This window comes from Nothobranchius furzeri, chromosome 10 (assembly GCF_043380555.1).
Source record: "Nothobranchius furzeri strain GRZ-AD chromosome 10, NfurGRZ-RIMD1, whole genome shotgun sequence".
NCBI lineage: Eukaryota > Metazoa > Chordata > Actinopteri > Cyprinodontiformes > Nothobranchiidae > Nothobranchius > Nothobranchius furzeri.
Window position 1 is genome coordinate 73,244,762 of NC_091750.1, and position 23,868 is coordinate 73,268,629.

Here is a 23,868-nt window from a genome sequence, read left to right on the forward strand (position 1 = left end):
ATGTTATTAGCATGATGCTGCTAGCACAATCTGTTGGCATGATGCTGCTAGCACAATCTGTTAGCATGATGCTGCTAGCACAAGCTGTTGTCATGATTTTACTAGTACAAGCTGTTTGCATGATGCTGCTAGCACAATCTGTTGGCATAATGCTGCTAGCACAAAGTTGTTAGCATGATGCTGTAACCAGAAAGCTGTTAGCATGATGCTGCTAGCACAAAGATGTTAGCGTGATGCTATTAGCGTGATGCTGTTAGCATGATGCTGCCAGCGCTAAGTTCTTAGCATTATGTTATTAGTATGATGCTGCTAGCACAAGCTGTTAGCATTACGTTATTAGCATGATACTGCTACCACAAAGCTGTTAGCATGATGCTGCTAGCATAAAGATGTTAGCGTGATGCTATTAGCATGATGCTGTTAGCATGATGCTGCTAGCACAAAGTTGTTAGCATGATCCTGCTAGCACAAGCTGTTAGCATGATGCTGCTAGCACAGTGTTGTTAGCATGATGCTGTTGGAAGTCAACAAGTTTTGCAGTAAAAGTGTTAAAAAAGATATTTTCACCTGTTTCAAAGCAATAAGAATACTGTGACCTGCTCAGTCACACACTAAGAGCTGAGTCACCTCTTTAGTTCCTTTGAGCCAAACTGAACCCTGGAATAAGTAATCTGAGATTAAGTATCAGTGGACCGTCAACTGAAGCCGAACAGATTATTAGAGGAGCTGGTTGTTTAGTGTTTGATAAATTTGAAGGTGATTATCGTGTGTAATGGTTGGCTAGGGTATGTGACCGTAATCAAAACTGGAATCAATCCTGTTCTGATGATGTCTCGAGTCCTCTGGGGAGACGTTTGGTCAGCGAGTGTTTCAGGGAAGACGTTTAACGTTTCTGCGTTCCTGATGTTTTTGTGTTTAACTGGAATTAAACGTTTTTTCTGTTCATTTCATTTAGTTTGTTCTGGAAATTGTCTGCCGTAATTACAGTAATGAGAATCTTAAACCAGAGTTTGCAAAGCATCTCAAAACATTCTCAAAGGGTTCTCAGTTTCCACACAAGTCCTATGAGGATTCTCCTGTTGGATTTTAGCTCCTGTGAGAGAACTTTGGGAGGAGACTGACACTGAATTGTGAATAAAATGGGATGTAATTTGTTTAGAAATAAACAATACGACCCAAATGAGCCGGCAGATTGTTGGTAATGTTGTGTCTCTGGTCATCCAGTTGGTTTGAATTAAAAACTAAAAGTCGTGGTCACGCTTCGAAGCTCATGAGAGTAAAACATGACCCTCTGACACAAATCCTCTTTGTTTCTTTGTTTTTCTCAGCACAGTCATCTGGTTTGTCCTGGCTGGAAGTACAGCCGTCGGTGTGGCCGCAAGAGTAAAATAACCTGATAAAAATGACCCCCCCCCCCCCCCCAGCCCCCAACGCTAGATCAAACCCAGCTGAGCAGGGAGCCCCACCTGATTAGGAAACAAGAGGGAAACGGGAACGAGCCAAAGCTCCATTTTGTCCAGGAACAACCCAGAAAAAGAATGGTTGAATGGTTGGAGATGACCAGGGTGGGGGTGTATGGGTGGGGTAAATGTGTGTGTGCAGGATGGGGGGTGGGGGGTAAAGTCACAGATTTTAAATCAGCTCTTTGGCCTTTAACGGGCGCTACAGAAGCCCAGTATGAGTGAGCAGAACAAAGAAGGCAGCAGTGGCCTCCACCAATTAACATTCCTGCAGGCTTTATGAGCCGTTTGGCCCCGCCCCTTCAATCACACCTCATAAAAGTCACAAACATCAATTCTTTCAGACCATAACTGTCATTATAATCCGATTTAAAACAACCCACTGAGCAGTTCCCGCTGAACACCAGGGCCAGGTAGGCCAACGCCAGGGGAAGGAGCGCTTCCACTGCAACACCAAACCTGCGGGGACGTTTATTGGGAGTAATTTGTTAAATATGACATGATTGTGACTAGAAACGTTTGGTGTTCAAACTCAACAGAAGACAAATTTGAATCTCCTCCTGCTCGTATTTTAAACACGGCAGGTCTAGAGCTGTCCACGCGGTCCAGATGTGATTTAAGGTTTCAGAGTTTTAGAAGAAAGAAACACCAAAGGCTGAGTTTCCACCTGGAGACAGGACCACCACTCACCAGACTCGTGATATGTGGGCAAAAGATGTTGATCTGTGCCGAGGACTTTAATGTCCATCAGTTCATGAACCAGTCTCTGATGTAAGGGGACATGTTGTGTTTTAACAGTTCTATGGTCGATAAAGAACATAGTCATGAAGTTATTTGCAAGAAACTCCTCTCGTATAAAATGATCTCAGCAGTTTTATTCTCGACAATTTCAGTACCTTCCAGAATGAGTCATTTAAAGGCTCTAAACAAGCTGACCACGCCCACCCATCCCTTTATTGGCTGGACGTTTATCACACACGAAAAGGGGAAATTACATGTCACATTCCTGCTTTCTCCATCAATAGCATTATTGACCCTTTGCACCGACGTCACCTAATCACGAGGGTCCACCATGGTGGACGGCAAAAGCATGTAAACAGTGAGCGACACGAGTACTAAACAAAGGTAAAAGTAGAGGCTGAAACTGTTTTTGCGATGAAAACAAAAACAAAACTCCTCCAGCATTCCTTCAACTAGTTCATGCCCAGTTCAGTTATCAGAAGAAGTAGCGCATCTAGCGGGGGCTCATAGAGAGCGGTATGCTAACTGGCTTACCAACGTTAGCTTACGTTCTCTCTGCAGCTGTTCACCGATGTAAACATGTTGCTGACTTTGCCTAAATTCACCCCTCTGGATTTATAACTTTATGTTGTAAACAGCGTTTCTCTTTACACTAAAGCTGATTTTTTAAAAGTCCGGATCCCTACCAGCTTCTGTTGCTGGTGGTGTTACCGGGTTCAGCTGCTGCTCTCACACCGGAATTAGAAGATCTCTGAACGCCGACTTTCATATAAACAAATAACGTAATTTTAACACACGTAATCATACATCGGAGCTTTAATACTGTTAATAATCGTCTCGCTTTACACTACAGTGGACGGAGCGCAGCCTCCGTGGTGAAATGCCCATCCATCAGGATTATCAATAACTAGTATAAACACATCACATTTATCCCTGTCCCCGTCTTCCTCGTGAAATAAATCAACGTTAATCTTACCCGGTAAAAACATGTTCGCTGCTAATCTGAGGGCTGCTAGTCCGCTTGATTGATCGCTTCAATTCAAATTTAAAGATACTTTATTAATCCCAGAGGGAAATTAGAGAATTCAGTTAATCTCCGTCCTCAGTCTCCATCAAAGTTATTAAAAAAACAAAACGAGTTGAGTTTACATCCTTGTCTATTAGTGCAGCCGACCACGCAGCAATCTAAAACCATTTTACTGTCAAATCAATTAAATAAAAGCGATAAAAGGCTACAAACTGGCTTGTTTCAACTAGCTTCACTGGAGTTTCTATGGGTGTAAACAGTCTTTTTGCCATCCATCATGGTGATGGGGGCGGTCACATGAGTGGCGTGATGTCACGTGCAAAGGGTCAATAGTTAAAGTTCCACCTCTCATCCAAACGATTTGAATCCAGAAATCACGTAAGTTGTGTTGTACAGACGTGTTGGTACCTTTTGGTCAATGGAAGAAAACCCTCATTGGTCACAGAAAAAACTTGAGTCTGACAAAAGTAATAATAAATCAAAATTCTATGAAATTTTATCAGTGAAAGTCAGACATTGCTTTTCAACCATGCTTCAACTGAATTATTCAAAAAATAAGCTCATGGAACAGGCCTGGACAAAAATGATGGTTCCCCTAGAGAAGACTCAAAATAATGTGACCTTCATCCTAGGTGTGTCCTCTAAAGGTGGCTTTCCAGGAGCACTACTCAGAGCAACTCGGCCCGACCACTGTTCCCAAGGGCACAGTTCAGTATTTGTGATTCTGGCTGCTGATTGGCTAGGGGCGGAGTCACTGGTTGCTCTGGGGTTTTTTGCCAGCTGTTTCACTGCCTGCAGCCATTTCCTGCTTCAGTCTGACAAAAAGCCATAAAACTGAGTGCAGCAACACCAACTTTTTTCAGCTGAGCTGGTTTCTGTGGAGCACACAGGTTACCTTACACTGTTTACTGATCCCCATGCTATTTTGTCACAAGTAAAAATCACAGACCCACCTCCCCCCGCACCTGTGAGGGCCACACCCACTTTCTGTCATGGAGCTGGCTTGGCAGCAAAACTGCACTCAGATGGGCCGACTCCAGCCACACTGTACAGAGCTGCTTTAGGCTGAGTAGTGTTCCTGGAAAAAAAGACTTAATTAGCATCACAGGTGTCTACAATCCTATAATCAGTAAATGGGTCTCAGGAGATTAGGAGATTAGCCTATAGATTAACCCTCTCAGGCTCAAGATAAGTTTTGATAAAAGGACAAACAACTAAGTCCTTCAGGGGTACTTCTGAGTTAAAAATGCTCATGAAATACGTACGTGGAGTAACCAGGTAGGCAGGTTTTAACCATCGACATATAAATATTGGACAATGGGTTTCCATAGCCTCCAATAACACGTTTTTGAAGATAAATGGGAGGTGGCCACCACCGCCATTTTGACCGTGTCACAGGTTCCGTCAAGCCCAGACAATTCCACAAAAGGGAAGAGAGGAGGAGCTGAGGGTGGGGCTGTAAGGCTGGGATCAACTGATGACACCCAGTCGAACTAGCTACAAGCTAACCTGAAGCTAACCCAAAGCTAACGCGGAGGTGGGAGCTAAGCTAACGGAGGTAGCAACCTAGCTACAACCTGAGTTAACTGTACACAACACCAGAGCTTCTGAGTCAGAGATAAGCCGGGCTGACCGCTGGGTAAAACCGGGTGGAACACAGAGGTCTCCGAGACCTCCACAAGCCGGCAGCCCACGCAGCAGACAAGCGCCGCGATCAGACAGAGATGTTCCGAGCTGCGGGGAGGGGAGAACGGGTGGAAAACATCGGTCTCCCGAGAGCTACACAAGCCGATAGTCGGAACCCAGCTCCACCAACAAGTTATATTTCAACCCATTTTCTAAAGTGCAGCATTATGTTAAATGCACTGGGTTTTACCCTATTACATTTAAATTTCATGGTTAAACAGTACATGTTAAAATCTAAGCTCAGCTCGGCAGTGACCTAAAATACATAAATATAATTTTACTTACAGAAAAAAATGAAATGGAGACTCCTTGGACGCTCTATTAGTGCAATTATTGCCACAGCAAGTAATTTTGTCCAACAATTGCACAAATAATATCCAAAAAAGAACACACAAATGCTACAACTAATGGTCTAAGTTGAGAGACTGAAAATGGCGGAACAGTTTTCAGGCGAGGCCGAGAATCTAGCTCTGTGGTCACGTGGGTCTGATGCTCATTAATTATACAGAATTTTAGGCTTTTAATACACTTAAACAGAAGAGTGAGAAAAAAATTCAACCCCCTCAGAGCTGTCATGAGTGTAAACTAGATCATTTAAACAAAAAACATGTTTTGGTACCAGGCTGTAAACATGTTTATTTCTGCTGTGAAATTGGTATTTTTAACATGGGAGTCAATAAGGATTTGCTCGCTTCTGACACCAGCCCCTAGTGGATGAGGGTGGAACTGCAACTTTTGTCACTTTCGCGTTTACTTCAATTTTTTACCCGCATTGTGGGGGCTTGGTTTTAACGTTGCTAATCTGCAACGCCCACCTCCAGAGGGTTAACCCTGTAGACAAGCATGTTAAAGGTAAAGGCTATGAGACCACCTCCAAGGAGCTACATGTTCCTGTGACTTCAGCTGCACTTATTAGTCAGAAATTTAAAATCCATGGAACTGTAGCCGAGCTCCCTGGACGTGGCCGCAGGAAGAAATCAAAGAGACGGAAAATCTGGATGGTAACAAAGGAGCCCAGATAACCTTCTAAAGAGATCCAAGGCGATCTTCAGGTTAGGGAACATCAGCGTCGGATTGCACCATCCATTGTTGTTTCAGCCAAAGTGGACTACATAGGAGATGACCAAGGAGGACACCATTGTTGGTAAATTTTCTGTATTTTTATAGTGCCTTCTCAGAGTTCCACAAACCCCCCAAGGCACTTCACAACACAGTCTTTCACTCATTCACACGCTGGTGATGATAAGCTACACTGTAGCCACAGCTGTCCTGGGGCGCACTGATGGAAGTGAAACTGCCAAACACTGGTGCCACCGATCCCTCTAAGCACTACCAGCAGGCAAAGCGTCTTGCCCAAGGCAACAGAATGTGTTGCCCAAGGACACAGCAGCAGCCTTTTCTGGCAGGAGCTGGGATCGAACCTAAAGCCTTCTGATTACTGGACAACCAACTCTGCCTCCTGAGCTGCTGCTGTATGCCAAACTAAATGTTGACAAGCCACAAAGCTTCTGTCCTACAGACAGAAGAGACTATAGAGCTTTATGCGCATCAGCTCTATGTCCAGAGGTGGAAAAATGAAGCTTATCAAGAAAAGAACACTATCCCTACTATGAAGCATGGAGGTGGCTCTATTATGTTCAGGGGCTGCTTTGTTGCATATGGTGTCTGGAACCTGAACAGGGTACAATGAGATTTCAAGACTATGAAGGGATTTTAGAGAAACGTGCTGGCCGGTGTCCAAGAGCTTGGTCTCAGTTGCAGATCATGGGAAAATGACCCAAAACACTCAGCTAACAACACCAAAGAATGGCTGAGGGGAAAGCGTGTGACTATTCTAAAGCGGCCTGAAGCAGAGAAGCATGGCTGACTTTCATTGGTACAGTTTCATAGTATTTTTATATATTAATATTTTGTCAGATTTAAGTTATTTCTGTGACCGTTGACATCACAGACCTGGAGGGCTTCCATCCTTCTCCAGCACACCTGATCTAGATGAAGGAGTGATCATCAGGGGGTTGGAGGGACTCAGTCATTGGACTCAGCTGTTCTTTAAAACTTAAGCCCAGAATCTCTTAACCTTTCCACTTTCCTTACATCTGATGGAAGTTCTCCTACGGAAAACAGAATTCCAAACATCCTAAAATCATAAAGACCCAGCAGAACATTTTCATGATCTCCCATCATTTATTTTCTTCCTGGTTGCTTTCATGTTTTGTTTGTCAGCATCTCCATGTTAAACCGTCACCGTGTCCCACCGTGACCTCACACGTTGGATTAGAGCTGCAGTGGCGCCCCCTGCTGGTTGATTGTGTTTTAGATAAAAGTTACAAGCAGGTAAAAACTCACCGACTTGTTGGTTTCAGGAATTTGGAGAAAAACAAACAAGTTTAATAGAATTTAATGAAACATGAACTCAACACATTTAACACTAAATCTGTATGATCTCTAATAGCTTTTGTATTCATGGTCAAATTATACAACAGAAAAAATCATAGTGCATAGCAAATATTTATTAATAATCAACAAAATGGGGAAATTAAAAACATTGCAGTGACGATCTGAAAGCTTGTATTTACAGTGCTCATTTATATTTGCTTTAACTCCTTCGTTCTTGTTTCAAACAGGAAAGAAACTGATTAATAGTTTTCATTTTCAGAGTAAAGTTTAGAGTTTAAAGGTAAATCCACATTTATTAACTGCAGGATTTGTCTAAAGTCTTAGCCCCGCCTCCGGGTCTCGGTGAGGTCATGAGGTTTTCGCGTTGACCAGGACGATCTGGATCTTCCTCCTCTTCATCTCTCTGGACATCTGGCACCAGGAACAGGGCACGCAGAAGGTGGAGTAGACGCAGTCCTTAGGAATTGTTCCCTACAAGATGGTACAGTTATGGTTCATTGATGGTAACGGCCTGTATTTGTTTAGAGCCCTCTTAGGGCTCTCCATCCCCCCAAGGCGCTTCACAACACAATCAATCATTCACCCATTCACACGCTGGTGGGGATGAGCTACGGTGTAGCCCCAGCTGCCCTGGGGCGGGGCCTGCCGTACACAGGCGCACCGGCCCTCCGACCACCACCAGCAGGCAAGGTGGGTTAAGTGTCTTGCCCAAGGACACAACAGCAGCATTCTGGTCAGACCCAGGATCGAACCTGCAACCTTCCGGGACAACATCTTTTATGTAACGTGTATAATGAGGTTTTCCAGGCACGTCCAATCGGGATGAGATCCATGGGAGACCCCAGACACACTGGACGGACTATGTCTATCGGCTGGCCAGGGAACGCCTTGGGGTTCCCCAGGAAGAGCTGGGGAGAGGGAAGTCTGGGCCTCCCTGCTCAAGCTGCTGCCCCCACGAACCGACCCCGGATAAGCGGAGGAAAATGAACAGATTGATGGATCTCTTGCTTTATTTTAAGTCGTTGTCGTTGTCTCACCTTGATGCCATAGCGGTGGCGCATGGCCACCCTCATGGACATGGTGATCGGTGCGATACAACCAAAACCAAAGATCTCCAACAAAGGGGTGCAGAGATGTTCCCCATAGTCTCTGGAGGTGATGCAGGCGAAGCAAGGGCAGCACCAGAACGCGAAGCAGCCTTCAGGAGAAACAGAAGGTTGGTTATGAGGACAGCCACAAAACAAAGACACACACTGATGTCAAACACAGGAGAAGGCATGAGGAAGTCTGAATCCTCTCATCTCATCTGTCATCGCCCTGACTCACATTCCTACAAGTTCAAGTTCTGAGAACGTTTTAAAGACGTGAAGCTCCTGAACCCTGATCAAGAGTTTGTCTAAACACGCAAATGAAACATCAGAATGTTTCCACAGAAAGCCCCACCCCCTCCGGATCTCAGCGGCTTGGGCAGACATCACAACAGAAACCTCGTTGGACGTCCTCCGACTGAACTGGTTCTACTGATGTCTGATGGTTTTGGTTTCCGTTAAAATGTGAAGATTAGAGATTTTTTCACTTAATCAAGTTTTAAACCTTTTGTAAACAAACTATTTTCCTCAGTTTTGTTTTTTGGCCCAAATCCAAATGAGTCTTTGTCCACCTGTGGTGTCTGCTGTAGGACTGATGGTGTCCTCTCGGGTCCACCTCCAGGCTCCCACAGACTTCCCTGATCACTGGTTTCTGACTGTGGAGGACGGCTGGTCTCCACTTGTTTCATCTCCTACGTGAAACTTCTGTTTAAATAAATAAATAATAAATAAGTCACTCGTGACCACCAGACCGCCCGGACGAGGACATCTCAGGACTTATGATCCCATCGATAGTTTTTGCACAGCGACCGTCGGCCTTCCCTGGACGGTGCACAGGTTTCCACCGGCTCAACCTGAGCTGAAGTGTTTAGATTTCAATGACATTAAAATAATAAAAGATATTTTATTAATGCAATGTTTTCAACTAATAAAAGCAACAAAACATTCCCTAAAGTGAGCTCAACAGCTCAGATTCTTACAGGATTTCACATCCTGACAGCAGTCGCAGATTCCCGTTCCCCATTCCTGGGAATTCTGGTAGTCCATGACAGGCTGCGGCTGAGCGACCACCATTCGGTTTGTCATGATGGCGTCTGAAAGCAGGTGAGACCACAGAAACAGCTTCAGATTACTGAACTAAACCATTAGAGTCAGCTCATTAAACACCATTTAGTTCATTCTGATTAAATTAGAACCAAAATCTTCATTATTGTGTAAAAACTAAAAATAGAAAATAAAAATATTAGGATTAGGTCAAAATCAGGTGAAATGTAATAAAAGTTTCTGTTTGTGTGTTAAAAGTGTTATTTCAGAGTTTCACCCTCAAACACGGGTCTAAGTTTCCCTCAAAGGGCATCAAAACTATTTTACTGATGTCAAATCAAAATACAGGCGTGGACTTAGTCCCAAACATCTTCATCCTCCTGAGACCGGAGCGTCCTCTAAATCAGATCATGACTCTGACATGAAAACTTTAATCTACAGAATAAAAGCCTGCCTGAGTTTACCACAATAAAAGCCTGCCTGATCTTACCACAATAAAAGCCCGCCTGATCTTACCACAATAAAAGCCCGCCTGATCTTACCACAATAAAAGCCCGCCTGAGCTTACCACAATAAAAGCCCGCCTGAGCTTACCACAATAAAAGCCCGCCTGAGCTTACCAGAATAAAAGCCCGTCTGAGCTTACCAGAATAAAAGCCCGTCTGAGCTTACCAGAATAAAAGCCCGTCTGAGCTTACCAGAATAAAAGCCCGTCTGAGCTTACCAGAATAAAAGCCCGTCTGAGCTTACCAGAATAAAAGCCCGTCTGAGCTTACCAGAATAAAAGCCCGTCTGAGCTTACCAGAATAAAAGCCCGTCTGAGCTTACCAGAATAAAAGCCCGTCTGAGCTTACCAGAATAAAAGCCCGTCTGAGCTTACCAGAATAAAAGCCCGTCTGAGCTTACCAGAATAAAAGCCCGTCTGAGCTTACCAGAATAAAAGCCCGTCTGAGCTTACCAGAATAAAAGCCCGTCTGAGCTTACCAGAATAAAAGCCCGTCTGAGCTTACCAGAATAAAAGCCCGTCTGAGCTTACCAGAATAAAAGCCCGTCTGAGCTTACCAGAATAAAAGCCCGTCTGAGCTTACCAGAATAAAAGCCTGTCTGAGCTTACCAGAATAAAAGCCTGTCTGAGCTTACCAGAATAAAAGCCTGTCTGAGTTTACCAGAGTAAAAGCCTGTCTGAGTTTACCAGAATAAAAGCGTGTCTGAGTTTACCAGAATAAAAGTGTCACGTCTTGTCCTGTCTCCCCGTTTGGTTCAGCCTGCGTCTCTGTTGATTGCTCCCACCTGCCTCTCGTTTTCCAATCACCCAAGCTCCCAGCCCTCCTGTATTTAAACCCCTCCAGTTTTGTGTCTCTGGTTGCCTCAGTGTTTCCATGTCCTGTGTCCTGATATCATTAAAAACCTTTTACGTTTTCTACTTTGGCTGCCTGCCTGATTCTCCCCCAGCGTTTGGATCCTTACCTCCACTCCACTCACCAGCGCATCCTGACAGAATGAGGCAACCTGAGACACAGAACTGGAGGGATTTAAATACAGGAGGGCAGGAGCTTGGGTGATTGGGAAACGAGAGGCAGGTGGGAGCAATCAACAGAGACGCAGGCTGAACCAAACAGGGACCGCGGTCAAGCCAGCCGCATCTTATTCGCCGCGTAAATTTTCTTGCGCTTTTACACCGTCTATACGGTACCGCATTTTTCAAAAATTCATTAAAAATCATCCAGAGTAGTTGATATCCAACAACTTTCAACACATCCTTCCTCTGGGACACCTACTGTACCTGTGTGCCACATTTAAGACAGATTTACTGTAGAAATCCTCAGATATTAAAGCAAACTTGTATTCAATGCAATACAGTCAATACAATTATGTCATTTTCAAAAATTCATTTAAAGCGTGTCTGAGTTTACCAGAATAAAAGCCTGTCTGAGTCTACCAGAATAAAAGCCTGTCTGAGTCTACCAGAATAAAAGTGCGTCTGAGTTTACCAGAATAAAAGCCTGTCTGAGTCTACCAGAATAAAAGCCTGTCTGAGTCTACCAGAATAAAAGCCTGTCTGAGTTTACCAGAGTAAAAGCCTGTCTGAGTTTACCAGAATAAAAGCCTGTCTGAGTTTACCAGAATAAAAGCTGTCTGAGTCTACCAGAATAAAAGCGCATCTGCGTTTACCAGAATAAAAGCCTGTCTGAGTTTACCAGAATAAATGCCTGTCTGAGTTTACCAGAATAAAAGCCTGTCTGAGTTTACCAGAATAAAAGCCTGTCTGAGTCTACCAGAATAAAAGCGCATCTGAGTTTACCAGAATAAAAGCCTGTCTGAGTTTACCAGAATAAAAGCCTGTCTGAGATAACCAGAATAAAAGCCTGTCTGAGTCTACCAGAATAAAAGCCTGTCTGAGTTTACCAGAATAAAAGCCTGTCTGAGATAACCAGAATAAAAGCCTGTCTGAGTCTACCAGAATAAAAGCACGTCTGAGTCTACCAGGATAAAAGCCTGTCTGAGTTTACCAGAATAAAAGCCTGTCTGAGTTTACCAGAATAAAAGCCTGTCTGAGTTTACCAGAATAAAAGCCTGTCTGAGTTTACCAGAATAAAAGCCTGTCTGAGTTTACCACAATAAAAGCCTGTCTGAGTCTACCAGAATAAAAGCGTGTCTGAGTCTACCAGAATAAAAGCACGTCTGAGTCTACCAGAATAAAAACGCGTCTGAGTCTACCAGAATAAAAACGCGTCTGAGTCTACCAGGATAAAAGCGCATCTTAGTTTACCAGAATAAAAGCCTGTCTGAGTTTACCAGAATAAAAGCCTGTCTGAGTTTACCAGAATAAAAGCCTGTCTGTGTTTACCAGAATAAAAGCGCATCTGAGTCTACCAGAATAAAAGCCTGTCTGAGTTTACCAGAATAAAAGCCTGTCTGAGTTTACCACAATAAAAGCCTGTCTGAGTTTACCACAATAAATGCCTGTCTGAGTTTACCAGAATAAAAGCCTGCCTGAGTTTACCAGAATAAAAGCCTGTCTGAGTTTACCAGAATAAAAGCCTGCCTGAGTTTACCAGAATAAAAGCCTGTCTGAGTTTACCAGAATAAAAGCCTGTCTGAGTTTACCACAATAAATGCCTGTCTGAGTTTACCACAATAAAAGCCTGTCTGAGTTTACCACAATAAAAGCCTGTCTGAGTCTACCAGAATAAAAGACGTTTCACATTAGAAGAAGTCTCACCTTCAGTGCTCTGGTCTGATCTCGGCTGATCTCAGAACTGTCAGCTGTTCCATTCAGGCTCATCAGAAATACCCCCCAGAACCAGCTGGTCGGACCGGGTCGGCCACATCGGCTCGCTGTTATTGGTTCAGCTCCAGCAGGAGGGTTGGGCCCGGCCTGGGATGAAGCTGCTCCGCTTCATCAAACTAAAATGGACTTAAATATTTTAGGTTTTACTGGATAAACCAAGAACAAAAACCCGTTTCTTTACTTTCTGGTTGTTCATCAACAAGAACGACAACTTTGTGACCTGAAACCTTCTCTGATGTGTGGCTTTTCCAGGAATTCTCCTTTTTCACAAAGTCCGAACCAACCCGTATATATGTCGATGAGACCAACAGGGATTCCTTTCTGTTCACATTCAACATTTAAGCTGTTTCTATAAAGGTCAAAGGTCACTGCTAATGACAGAAGTCAAGTAGAAAAGTCCATGTTTGGTTCAGTGGGGACAGAAAACATGGTGTTGTTCTGCCTCCTGCTGAAGTAACCAGCAGAAAACACGAGGCATTATGGGTAATGTAGGATGACTTCATGTTTAAGATCACATTTATAACTTTTCCTCAAAACTTTCACCTCAGATTTTTACTAAAACCTGAAAACAATATTTAAGCTGTGATTTTAGAGGCTGGGGGCTGTCTGAGAAGTCCTCCCAGGGTGGTCTGGAAAGGTCATGGTTGCCAGTAGAGTCCCAGTTAAATGCGCCCATTCCCAGTGTCATTCCCGGTGGAACCAGAGGGAGTTTTCCTGGCTCAAGTTTGTAGGTCACGGTTGGGACCGTCTCCTGGACCCACCCGTCCCTCTGGAGGGTGAGATGTTTAGGTCTGAAGAGAACGAGGTCATGTTTGGTTCTTCGACCAGCTGAGCAGATCCTAATCTACTGGTCGTTCTTCATCCCAGTCCTCACCAACACTCATGACCTTTGGGTTACAGCCGAAAGAACAAGATCACGAAGGTAAGGAATGCTGGAAGCTGCAGAAACATTCGCTGCTTTTGTCCTCCGAGGAGCAGCTGCTGCTGAATGGGACGACTAGAAACACAAAAGATAAAAACGCCTTTTGTTCTTTTGTCTCTTCAGTAATCTTCAAGCATCTTTGTTACCTCAGGCCTCGCCACACCTGTTCCTCCTCTACCTGTTCTACCACTGCTGTCGTCGCCAGGTGTTCCTGCCAGCGTTCATTCATCTGAACATGTCCAGGTTCAAAGTGCTGCTCTGAACCAGACCTCTGAGAATTACCAGCATCAGCCACAAAACTCTGACCTGTAAGCATCACGAAGCAACTCCACCTCCGCTCTGTTTTCCCAGATTCCTTCTTTTACCTACTTAAGGAAACTACCAGTAAAATCCTGTTTTACACCACAGGATGACGGTTCTTCAGCAGATGTGGGGGGTATTTCTGATGAGCCTGAATGGAACAGCTGACAGTTCTGAGATCAGCCGAGATCAGACCAGAGCACTTAGAACCATCAGAAGGATCACTGGTAATTCTGGGCTGTTCAGACGTTTCTGAAGCCGGGGTCAAACTCCAGACCCTCTCCTTTGTTCTTGACTGGGTGAATAAAGAACCGCTTCCACGGCAGTTCACTCATGAGAAGCTTCAGAATGAGCTGCAAACCTCCGGGAACAGTGGAGAACTCTAACAGCACGCACAGGAACCTCTGAAAGAACAGAGAACCACTGCTGGGAGGACTCTGGGTCGGCAGGTCCAACGGATGAAGGCCGAGTCACGCCAGTAAGGAGCAGAAAGCGCCCGTCCCACATTCCTGCTCTGCACCTGAAAGCCTCACGGAGAACCTGCTCATCAGCATGCGTCACTCCCTAGAACCAGACCTGCTGCGCCGCCACATCAGTTCAATGTCAGTCGTGTTCAATTATTATTCTGTTTTATTCTGTGGATCCTGAAGAATGGCATTCTTCTGGAGATGAACGATTGATCTATTTATATATTTATTTATTTGGACATTTATTTAAAGAGGAGGGACCTCATGAGATGCTAGACCAAACTAGCATTGGAATTTCCATATCTGGGAGGTTTATCTCCAGGTGAAAGGTTGTTAAGTATCTCACAAATCACTGGGCAGGATGTCATGAGACAGTACATCAGATCAAGATGGCTGCTGCAGCGAACCCGAAAAAACATTCAAACTTTATCAGTTTTACAGATTTAGAGCTGAAACGTTCTCTTTTGTGTTTTTTTTATCCTAAATGACTTGAAGGAGACGTGTTGTACAAGACTCACCGTTTTCATCCTTTGTGTGGGTGTCTGCTGCCTCTGGAAACTCTCCAGAGGTTTCAGGAGTACGGGCCTAAAATGTCTGTTTGTGACATCACAAAGGAGGAAAGCAGAATAGAAACACTGTTCACATGCAGGACAGAGCTGCTGCTGCTGCTGCTGCTGCTGCTTCAAGCTCCTCCCAGATACCTGAGCTTCTCGGCTTATAGCAGCCTGAGCGAGGGAGGGGTGGGCATGGCCAGCAACAGCAGAACGAGAGGCAGAAAGTGAAATAAAAAAATCAGCCATAACAGACCACAATAGAAAATCATATAATGGACTGGGACAGCACCACCCATTCATTTTCGGCTGCTTATCCGGAGTCGGGTCGCGGAGGCAGCTGCCTAAGCAGGGAGGCCCAAACTTCCCTCTTCCGAGCCACTTGGACCAGCTCCTTCGGGGGAATCCCAAGGCGTTCCCTGACCAGCCGTGAGACATAGTCCCTCCATTGTATCCTGGGTCTCCCTTTAGGCCTCCTCCTGGTTGGACACCACCTGGTTCCTCTCAATGTGGAGGAGCAGCAGGTCTACTCTGAGCCCCTCCTGGATGACCGAGTTTCTTACCCTATCTCTAAAGGAGAGCCCGGCCCCCCTGCAGAGAAAACTCATATCAGCCGCTTGTATCCGCGATCTCGTTCTTTCGGTCACTACCCAAAGCTCATGACCATAGGTGAGGGTAGGAACGTAGATCGACCGGTAAATCGAGAGCTTCGCCGTCCGGCTCAGCTCTCTCTTCACCACGACAGACCGGTACAACGCCCGCATCACTGCAGATGCAGCACCAATCCTCCTATCGATCGCACGCTCCAGTTTTCTCTCACTCATGAACAAGACCCTGAGATACTTAAACTCCTCCACTTGGGGCAGGACCTCATCCCTGACCCGGAGAAGGCATTCTACCCTTTTCCGACTCAGGACCATGGTCTCAGATTTAGAGGAGCTGATTCTCATCCCAGCTGCTTCAATTAGAATCAGCTCCTCTAAATCCGAGATGGTGGTCTTGGGACAGCACACGGATCACAAACATAGAAATACAAGAAGAAGACGATCTTTTTTACAGCACCTCACGAGGCGCTTCACAAATAATAATAATAATAATAATGTAAGTATAGAAAGATTTCAAAAATGATTAAATTATGTTTAAAAGGAGAAGAGAGAAAATGAACAGGAAAGAGAAAATCAGTGGATTCTGGGAAAGGCGGAATAAGAGCAGAACAAGGAGAGGGTGGTGGTGAAGGTCCCACCAAAGCCTGAACAGGTGAGTTTAAAGGAGACCACTGAGTCCACTGATCTCAGGCTCAGGGGGAGAGAGGTCCAGAGCTGGGGGCCACAGCAGCAAATGATCTGTCACCTTTGACCTTTAGCCTGGTGCTGCACAACCAGTAGGCTTTGATCACTGGACCTCAGGGACCTGCTGGGGGTGTAGGGACTAAGAAGATCACCAATGTAAGATGGTGCTTGTCCATGTAAGGCCCTATAGACCAGAACCAGGATCTTGAAATGAACCCTGAAGTTGACTGGCAGCCAGTGAAGCTGGAGGAGAAGCGGGGTGATGTGGGTGTGTTTGGAGGACTTGGTCAGAAGCCGAGCACAAGCATTCTGAACCACCTGTAGACGGTTCAGGGAGGTTCTGCTCAGACACGTGAAAAGAGAGTTACAGTAGTCTAAGCGTGAGGAGATGAAGGTGTGGAGAACTGTCTCAAGTTCAGAGTGGGACGGATCAAAGAAGCAGTTGGCATATAGAGATGTGGACCCAGCACCCTAACTCTTACCATAACCCCATACCAGTCAGAGAAGCATACCAGGAAAAGTGCTTCTGTGACTGGGATGGTGCCGATGCAACGAAACTCAGCCAAAAGGTTAAAACGAGCTCTGTTTACTCTGTGTGTCGGTGAGGAACCACAACCACGGGAACAGCTGGTTTTCTTAAAGCGAAAAGCGCTGAAACGGCTCATTCAGGAAGGTCCTGACGCTGGAGCGAGAAAACCCCTGATGGCTGACTCCTCGCAGAACGGCAGGAGCCAGGATTTGAACCTGCATCCCACCTTTTGCTAGGCAACAGAAGAGCCATTTCCGCCCCATTTCTGTTTCACTCTATATTTTTATCATCTTACATGAACTCCTACAGAAGTTTCCTTTAATCAAACACTAATCTGTGTTGTGGCCACTTCAGTGTTTAAATAAAACCTCCAGATTATAATCTGAGTAATCCTGAACTGTCCACCCGGCTGTGAGGATTTAGATCACCATTTTACTTTCGTTAGAACTCAAAAGTTAAATGTTGTGATTCGTGAGGTGAAATGACTTTCGTGTTTCCACAGAAACTTCAAAAGAGACCCGATCAGAACCGACCCGAGTGCTCTCCAGCTGAACTTTCACCCAGAGAGAAGTGGGTCAGCCTCTGGTCGGTGGACATGTGAGAGGCATGTGCAGAAGCGTTACAACACCTGGAGGGAAACAGCAAACAAAGATCCACGTTCATCCTCCTGGGAGTTTCATCAGAACCCGACCGGTCCTGAACCGGACTTCTTTCTCTGTCAGACACGCGTGGGGCTGATGTCCAGCAGACGAACCTGCTGAACTCAGGAGGAAACGTCTGATTGGAGCAAACATCCCGGAGAACCAAAGTTCTGCAGAGTTCACAGTCCAAGCCCGGTCAGCACGAGCCGCCGCTGCTTAGCAGGTCCAAACTGAGCCGACCCAACAGGAAGCAGGTGAGTACAGCACCGCTTCAGCCCATCAACGAGACCTGATTTGTCTTTTATTATGAAGGGCTTGCGGTTATCTTTACTTCCTGTGTCGTTTTGCTTTATTAATGATGCGACGGGGAGTTCCTGTCTCAGCCTGGTTCTGCTCATATAAAGTAGGTCCTTTTAAGTTCTGCGAGTCCAGAACTTTTTCCAACACATGTCTGTTTGATCTGCTCCAGTTCTTCCACACCTTCTGATGATGGCATTTAGCAGCAGGTCGGAGAACCTCGCCGCTGGTTCTGGTCTGGCCTCAGAACAAACTCAGACTGACTCCTTCCTGACCGCGGCCCGACTCGTCCGTGAGGGATTGTGGGATGGAGATAGGAGATGGCAGGTTTCATCCGGCCCTGAGGGAAACACGGCTGAGAATCGACTCCGGGAGTCCAGAACCAAACGGGTCGACTTCACCAGCAAGTGGACCGAGGACAAAGAGACAGACTCTGATAAGAACCCTCAACACCCTGAAGGCGCGAGACTGGGTGAAAGTTTGGCGTCCTTCCAATCATCTGGCTGTCGCATCTCATGTAGGAAATACAAAAGGTTAAAGGTCACGACCCTTCCGGCAATCGCTGAGATTTAGGCTTCGTTTCCAGAACTGAGGGAGACTTTGTGATGTTTAAAATTAAAACATTACTACGTGCTGGTTTTGGGTCATTATTTAACAGCATCCCGGTCTGGATGGTGGTTTTTATCAGGGTCTGATCCCAGGTGAGCTCCAGGTGCCCGGTCCAACATCCAAGCATAGATGACGATCCCTCATGACGCAGGCCAGCGCTCCCTAATCCTGGTAGCCTGGCAAGCCAGACTAAATAAATGTATTATTTAGTCTGGCCATGCTCCATTGACGGCTCTCGGTTGTGGGGCGGGTTCTACCGTTGTCTTTCAAATGATCTCCGCATTCCACTGGACAATGAATGTGACATACTCTTGTTTCACTCTGTTGCATCATCCCACCCACCAGGCATATAGAGTGCTCTGATTGGCCCACAAAGCGGACAAAGCTCTGTGATTTGTTCACTAAGCAGATAGAGCACTATGATTGGCCCACGATTACGGACCAATCACAGCTCTTTATGTGTTTGAAATCCCTCTAGAGAGTTGTGATTGGCTAGCCAGAGTCCTGGTAGGAGCTGCTGAGGTTCCAATGGAGCATGCCTAGACCATTCTTTACAAAGCAAGAATTTGGTCTAGTTCACTAGGCTATAATCCTGGATTAACAGGCAGCAAAGGAACAGGTGCCTGATTTACCTGAATAATGACGCGGCCAGCGCCATCTAGTGGCTCCACACTGGCTTGTGTTTCCTTTTTAATCTTATTTCACTTTTCATTTCCGACTTTTACACCACTTGATCCAATAATTAATATGTGGCGAGAAAACGCTTTGATAAATAATCTTGTTTAAAATAGCCTACAGCAGATTAAAGACAGTAAAAACATCCGGCTAACGTAAAACCAACATTGTTATGTTTATACTGCGTTTAGGCACCTGAAATGGTTTACAAAAGTCTTGAAGGATGTGATGTTATGAGATAGTTCAGAAAGAACTCAATTACCCAGAAGGCAGGGGAGTAGATTAGGAGGGAAACTGCATGGATGATACAGTAGTGGTGGCTAGTGCTAAATAAAGATCTGGAAAAGGAGTTTTCACGCCTCGTTTGCTTATTATGAGATTAAGCAAGACAACACATGGTGTCAGAAGTGGCCGTGAGCAAGACGAAGGACAGATTTGCCACGGGGGAGCCGCGAAAGACGGATGTAGAGGGAGAGTCTATGGAGAGCGTGAGTAATGGCGCGCTACAGAGCTACATGCTAAAGACCGGTGCTGCATCGTGTGACGCCCGGGAGCGAGGGTAAAAGTGAAGCTGATCGTGTGTGGTCACTTAGAGCAAACAGAAGAGGAATCGGTGCCTGTGAGAGCAGATAGACAACAGTAAAGAGCTGCAGTGATTGAGATACCCCGACGTGCTGCCATGGATAAGCTAAGCCCGCCCTCATCCATGCAAGTGACTGGTAACCTTGCTGAAAACTGGAAGCGCTTTAAGCAGAGGTTTAATATATATTTGACTGCAAGCGGAGCAGGGGGAGATGATGAAAAACTGAAAGCTCACATCCTTTTGCATGTTATAGGGGAAGATGCATTGGATATATATAATAGCTTTCAGCTGGATGAAGCTGATTTGACTTTGGCTGACGTGATGAATAAATTTGAAGAGTACTTCGTACCTAAACAGAATGTGACCTATGAGAGGTACAAATTTTTTACCCATGATCAGAAGCAGGGAATACCTTTTGATCAATATTTAGCAGAGCTTCACACATTAAGCAAATCGTGTGAATTTGGGACTTTGAGAGACTCGCTAGTAAGAGACAGGATTGTCTGTGGAACTGTGGATAATGCACTGAGAGAGAGGCTGCTCAGAGAGACTGGACTTACACTGGATAAGTGTGTCAGCATGTGCAGAGCAGCGGAAACCACACGAGCACAAGCAAAGGAGCTCCGGAGAGGTGAGACGTCAGTGCATGCTCTAAGCAAAGATGGAGTAATAAAGAAAACATTTACCAAACAAAAGTACCAAAAAGGGAAAGCTACAGAGTTCAGATGTGGTAAATGCGGAAGCAGTCACAGACCAAAATCGTGCCCAGCATTTGGGAAATCCTGTAACAATTGTGGGAAAATGAATCACTATGCCAAATGTTGTAAAGCAGCTCCAAAACAGAAAGTTCACACAGTCGATGAAGAAGCAGAGGATGAGGAGGAGTTCATTGTAGATGAAGTACACACCTCTACATCAGAGAAAGAGGAATGGGTGGTGCCAGTTGAAGTTAATGAGACAATAATTCCATTCAAGTTGGACACAGGGGCCCAGGTTAATTTGGTATCATGGGAACATTACAAAGCTATGACAAAAAAGAGCAAAATGCATCCGGTGAAAATAAAAGTCACTGGATACACAGGAGAGAGAGTTCCTGTTAAAGGTGGATGTGTTGCGACATTCAGATACAAAAAACACCAGATAAGAGCACAGCTGCTGATCGTGGATAAGAGTGTACAACCAGTCCTAGGACTCAGTGCATGCGTAAAGCTCAACCTGGTTAAAAGGGTGTACATAGTCTCCACACCAGAAGCCTCGAATGATCAGGATTCCCTCATGGAAGAATATAAAGACTGTTTCGAAGGACTTGGATGTCTCCCAGGACAACATAAAATATGTGTGGATAAAAATGTGCCACCTGTTGTGCATCCCTGTAGGAAAATCCCATTTGCACTGCGGGAAAAACTAAAAGACGAACTGGCACGCATGGAAAAACTAGAGGTCATCAAGAAAATAGATGAGCCAACTGAATGGGTCAGCTCACTGGTGGTTCTACAAAAGAAAACAGGTGCTCTCAGAACATGCTTGGATCCACGGGATTTAAATAAAGCAATTAAAAGAGAACATTTCAAGCTGCCAACCAGAGAAGAAATCATGGCACAGTTTGCCGGAGCTAAGTGGTTCAGTAAACTAGATGCCTCATCAGGTTTCTGGCAGCTGAGGCTGGACGAGGAGAGCTCTAGACTTTGTACGTTCAACACACCTGAGGGCAGATACAGGTTTCTTCGTCTGCCATACGGCATCTTGTCAGCTCCTGAAGTCTACCACAAGACCATTCATATGATTTTTGAGCACATTCCAGGAGTGGAGACCATGATGGATGACATCATAGTTTGGGGAACCACTAGAGAAGAACATGACCAAAGACTGAGACAAGTACTAGACAAGACAAGAGAAGTCAATCTGAAACTAAACAAAGATAAATGTGAGTTTGGAGTGAAAAAACTTACATTTGTGGGAGATGTTGTCAGTGAGAATGGGGTGAAGCCAGACCCAAAGAAAACGTCAGCAATATGTAACATGGAAAGACCAAACAACAAAGACGACGTCAGAAGGTTTCTAGGAATGGTCACCTATCTGGCAAAGTTTGTCCCACAACTGTCAACATTGTCAGCACCTCTCAGAAGTTTGCTTGAACAAAAGAATGAATGGATCTGGTCCCATGAGCAAGAGCAATGTTTTCTAAAGTTGAAAGAGATTCTCACACAAGAGCCAGTGCTAAAGTTTTATGACCCAGAGAGAAGCACCAGGATCTCAGCAGATGCATCACAACACGGACTGGGTGCAGTGCTGTTGCAGCAACATGAGGAACAGTGGTTGCCGGTAGCCTACGCATCCAGAGCTTTGACGAGTGCAGAGACACGATATGCTCAAATTGAAAAGGAGCTGTTAGCGAGCATGTATGCATGTGAACGTTTCCATCAGTATGTCTATGGCCAAACTTTTGAAGTGGAAACTGACCACAAACCACTGGTGTCCATCATGTCCAAACCACTGAATGACTGTCCAGTACGGATACAGCGCATGCTAATCAGGCTACAGAAATACGACGTTCACATGATCTACACCAAAGGAAAGTATATGTACACAGCTGATACATTGTCAAGAGCAGTGGATAAGGAAGAGCATGAAGACCTTGAGAAAAGTCTGGACATACAAGCGTATGTTGACATGGTGATGACATCTCTGCCAGTATCTGCTGACAGATCAGAACAGATAAAAATAGAGACAAATGCAGATGAAGTCATGAATGAACTTAAGAGTACAATAATGAAAGGATGGCCAGAAAACAAGAAAGAGTGCTCAGCGAAAATCCAGGACTACTGGAACTGCAGAGGAGAACTAACTGTGGTGGATGACATAGTGATGAAAGGGAGCAAATATGTCATACCATACTCGTTACGCAAACAGATGCTCCAAAAGATCCACGAAGGTCACCTCGGAGAGGTCAAGTGTAAACGCAGGGCAAGAGAAGTAATGTACTGGCCAAGAATCAACCAAGACATCAGCCAGACCACAGCTTCATGTGAACAGTGCCGCATCTACAGGCCCAAACAGCAGGCGGAGCCACTGCTGGCTCACCCAGCACCACACAGACCTTACTATAAGGTAGGAACAGACCTGTTTGATTTTGATGGGAAAAGTTACATAGTGGTGACAGATTACTTTTCAAACTATCCAGAAGTTGGGCAACTGCAGACAACTTCAAGTAAAGCAGTAATTGCTTATCTAAAGACTGTCTTTGCCAGGCATGGTGTCCCATGTGAACTTTTCTCCGATAATGGGCCCCAGTTTTCCAGCTGTGAGTTTGCCACCTTTGCTAAGGAATGGGGGTTTCAACACTCAACATCAAGCCCCATATATCCAAAGTCCAACGGCTTAGCGGAAAGCTCTGTCAAGATAATAAAAACATTAATGAAAAAAGCTCAGGACAGAGAGGATTTTCAGAAGAGCCTACTGATCTATAGAAGCACACCGTTGCAGAATGGAATGTCACCAGCTCAGATGCTGATGGGGAGACGTATTCGTTCCAACCTGCCAGTCAATGAGGACCTGCTGACGCCAAAAACTGCACATAAAGTTAAGGAAGCAAAGGATGGACAAAAGGTGAAACAAAAACAGCTGCATGATCGCAAGGCGAGACACCTGCCTTCCTTGAAGCCAGGAGACAAGGTGCGTCTCAGAGACATTACTACAGGGACCTGGAGACATCAAGGTCAGGTGAAGGAGGAGGTGGCGCCACGTTCATACAAGATCCAGATGGAGGGTGGAGTGTCCCTGAGGAGAAATCGAGTAGACCTTCAGCTACATCCAGAAGGAAAAGACACAGAATCTCAGGAGACAGTGCAGCAGGACAAGGAGAAATCTACAGAGTCAGCAAACAGAGGGTCAGAAGACGCTAGAAGTGGCCCGTCACAGGATTCTGCGTCACCTGCTGCTGAGAGACTTTTGAAAACTATGACATCACCACAGGGTGAAAGACTGGTGAGACCAAAGAGACATGTTCAGCCACCTAAGAGACTAATTGAGAGTTGTTAGAGTAAATGTGGCAAGGTGTTCTAAAAAAAAAAAAAAAAAAAAAAAAAAAATGTAGAGAGAAGCTGAATGCTTATTTGTTCCAGGTGGAGGAGTCATTTTGTCAGTAAGGTTATGATGTTCGTCAGGAAGGTTGCATCCTAACAGATAATTATTATTGTTCCATAGGGAGAAAGCTGTGATGTTATGAGAGAGTTAATTATTATTGTTCTATAGGGAGAAAGATGTGATGTTA

The 23,868-nt window shown here is 45.1% G+C and overlaps 1 protein-coding gene and 1 long non-coding RNA gene across 4 annotated transcripts; one reads left to right on the plus strand and one right to left on the minus strand.

Annotated features, from left to right (window-relative positions):
* Positions 1-7,403: 7,403 nt before the first annotated feature.
* On the minus strand, positions 7,404-12,703 carry ponzr2 (plac8 onzin related protein 2). 3 transcript variants are annotated; one of them, XM_015940647.3, is made up of 4 exons: positions 12,667-12,703; positions 9,380-9,493; positions 8,349-8,509; positions 7,404-7,782 (listed from the first exon to the last, which is right to left on the minus strand). In XM_015940647.3, exons 2-4 carry the CDS (start codon positions 9,483-9,485, stop codon positions 7,660-7,662), a joined length of 390 nt encoding a protein of 129 aa, XP_015796133.1. In that variant the 5' UTR covers positions 9,486-9,493; positions 12,667-12,703; the 3' UTR covers positions 7,404-7,659. The 3 variants fall into 3 exon arrangements, with proteins under 3 accessions (XP_015796133.1, XP_070412079.1, XP_015796132.2); XM_070555978.1 differs by lacking the exon at positions 12,667-12,703 and adding an exon at positions 10,926-11,181; XM_015940646.3 differs by lacking the exon at positions 12,667-12,703 and adding an exon at positions 10,911-11,181.
* Positions 12,704-17,413: 4,710 nt separating this feature from the next.
* LOC139072321 (uncharacterized) lies at positions 17,414-18,365 on the plus strand. The gene is made up of 2 exons (XR_011521848.1): positions 17,414-17,688; positions 17,904-18,365. It is a non-coding gene; the product is annotated as an uncharacterized lncRNA (long non-coding RNA).
* Positions 18,366-23,868: the final 5,503 nt, after the last annotated feature.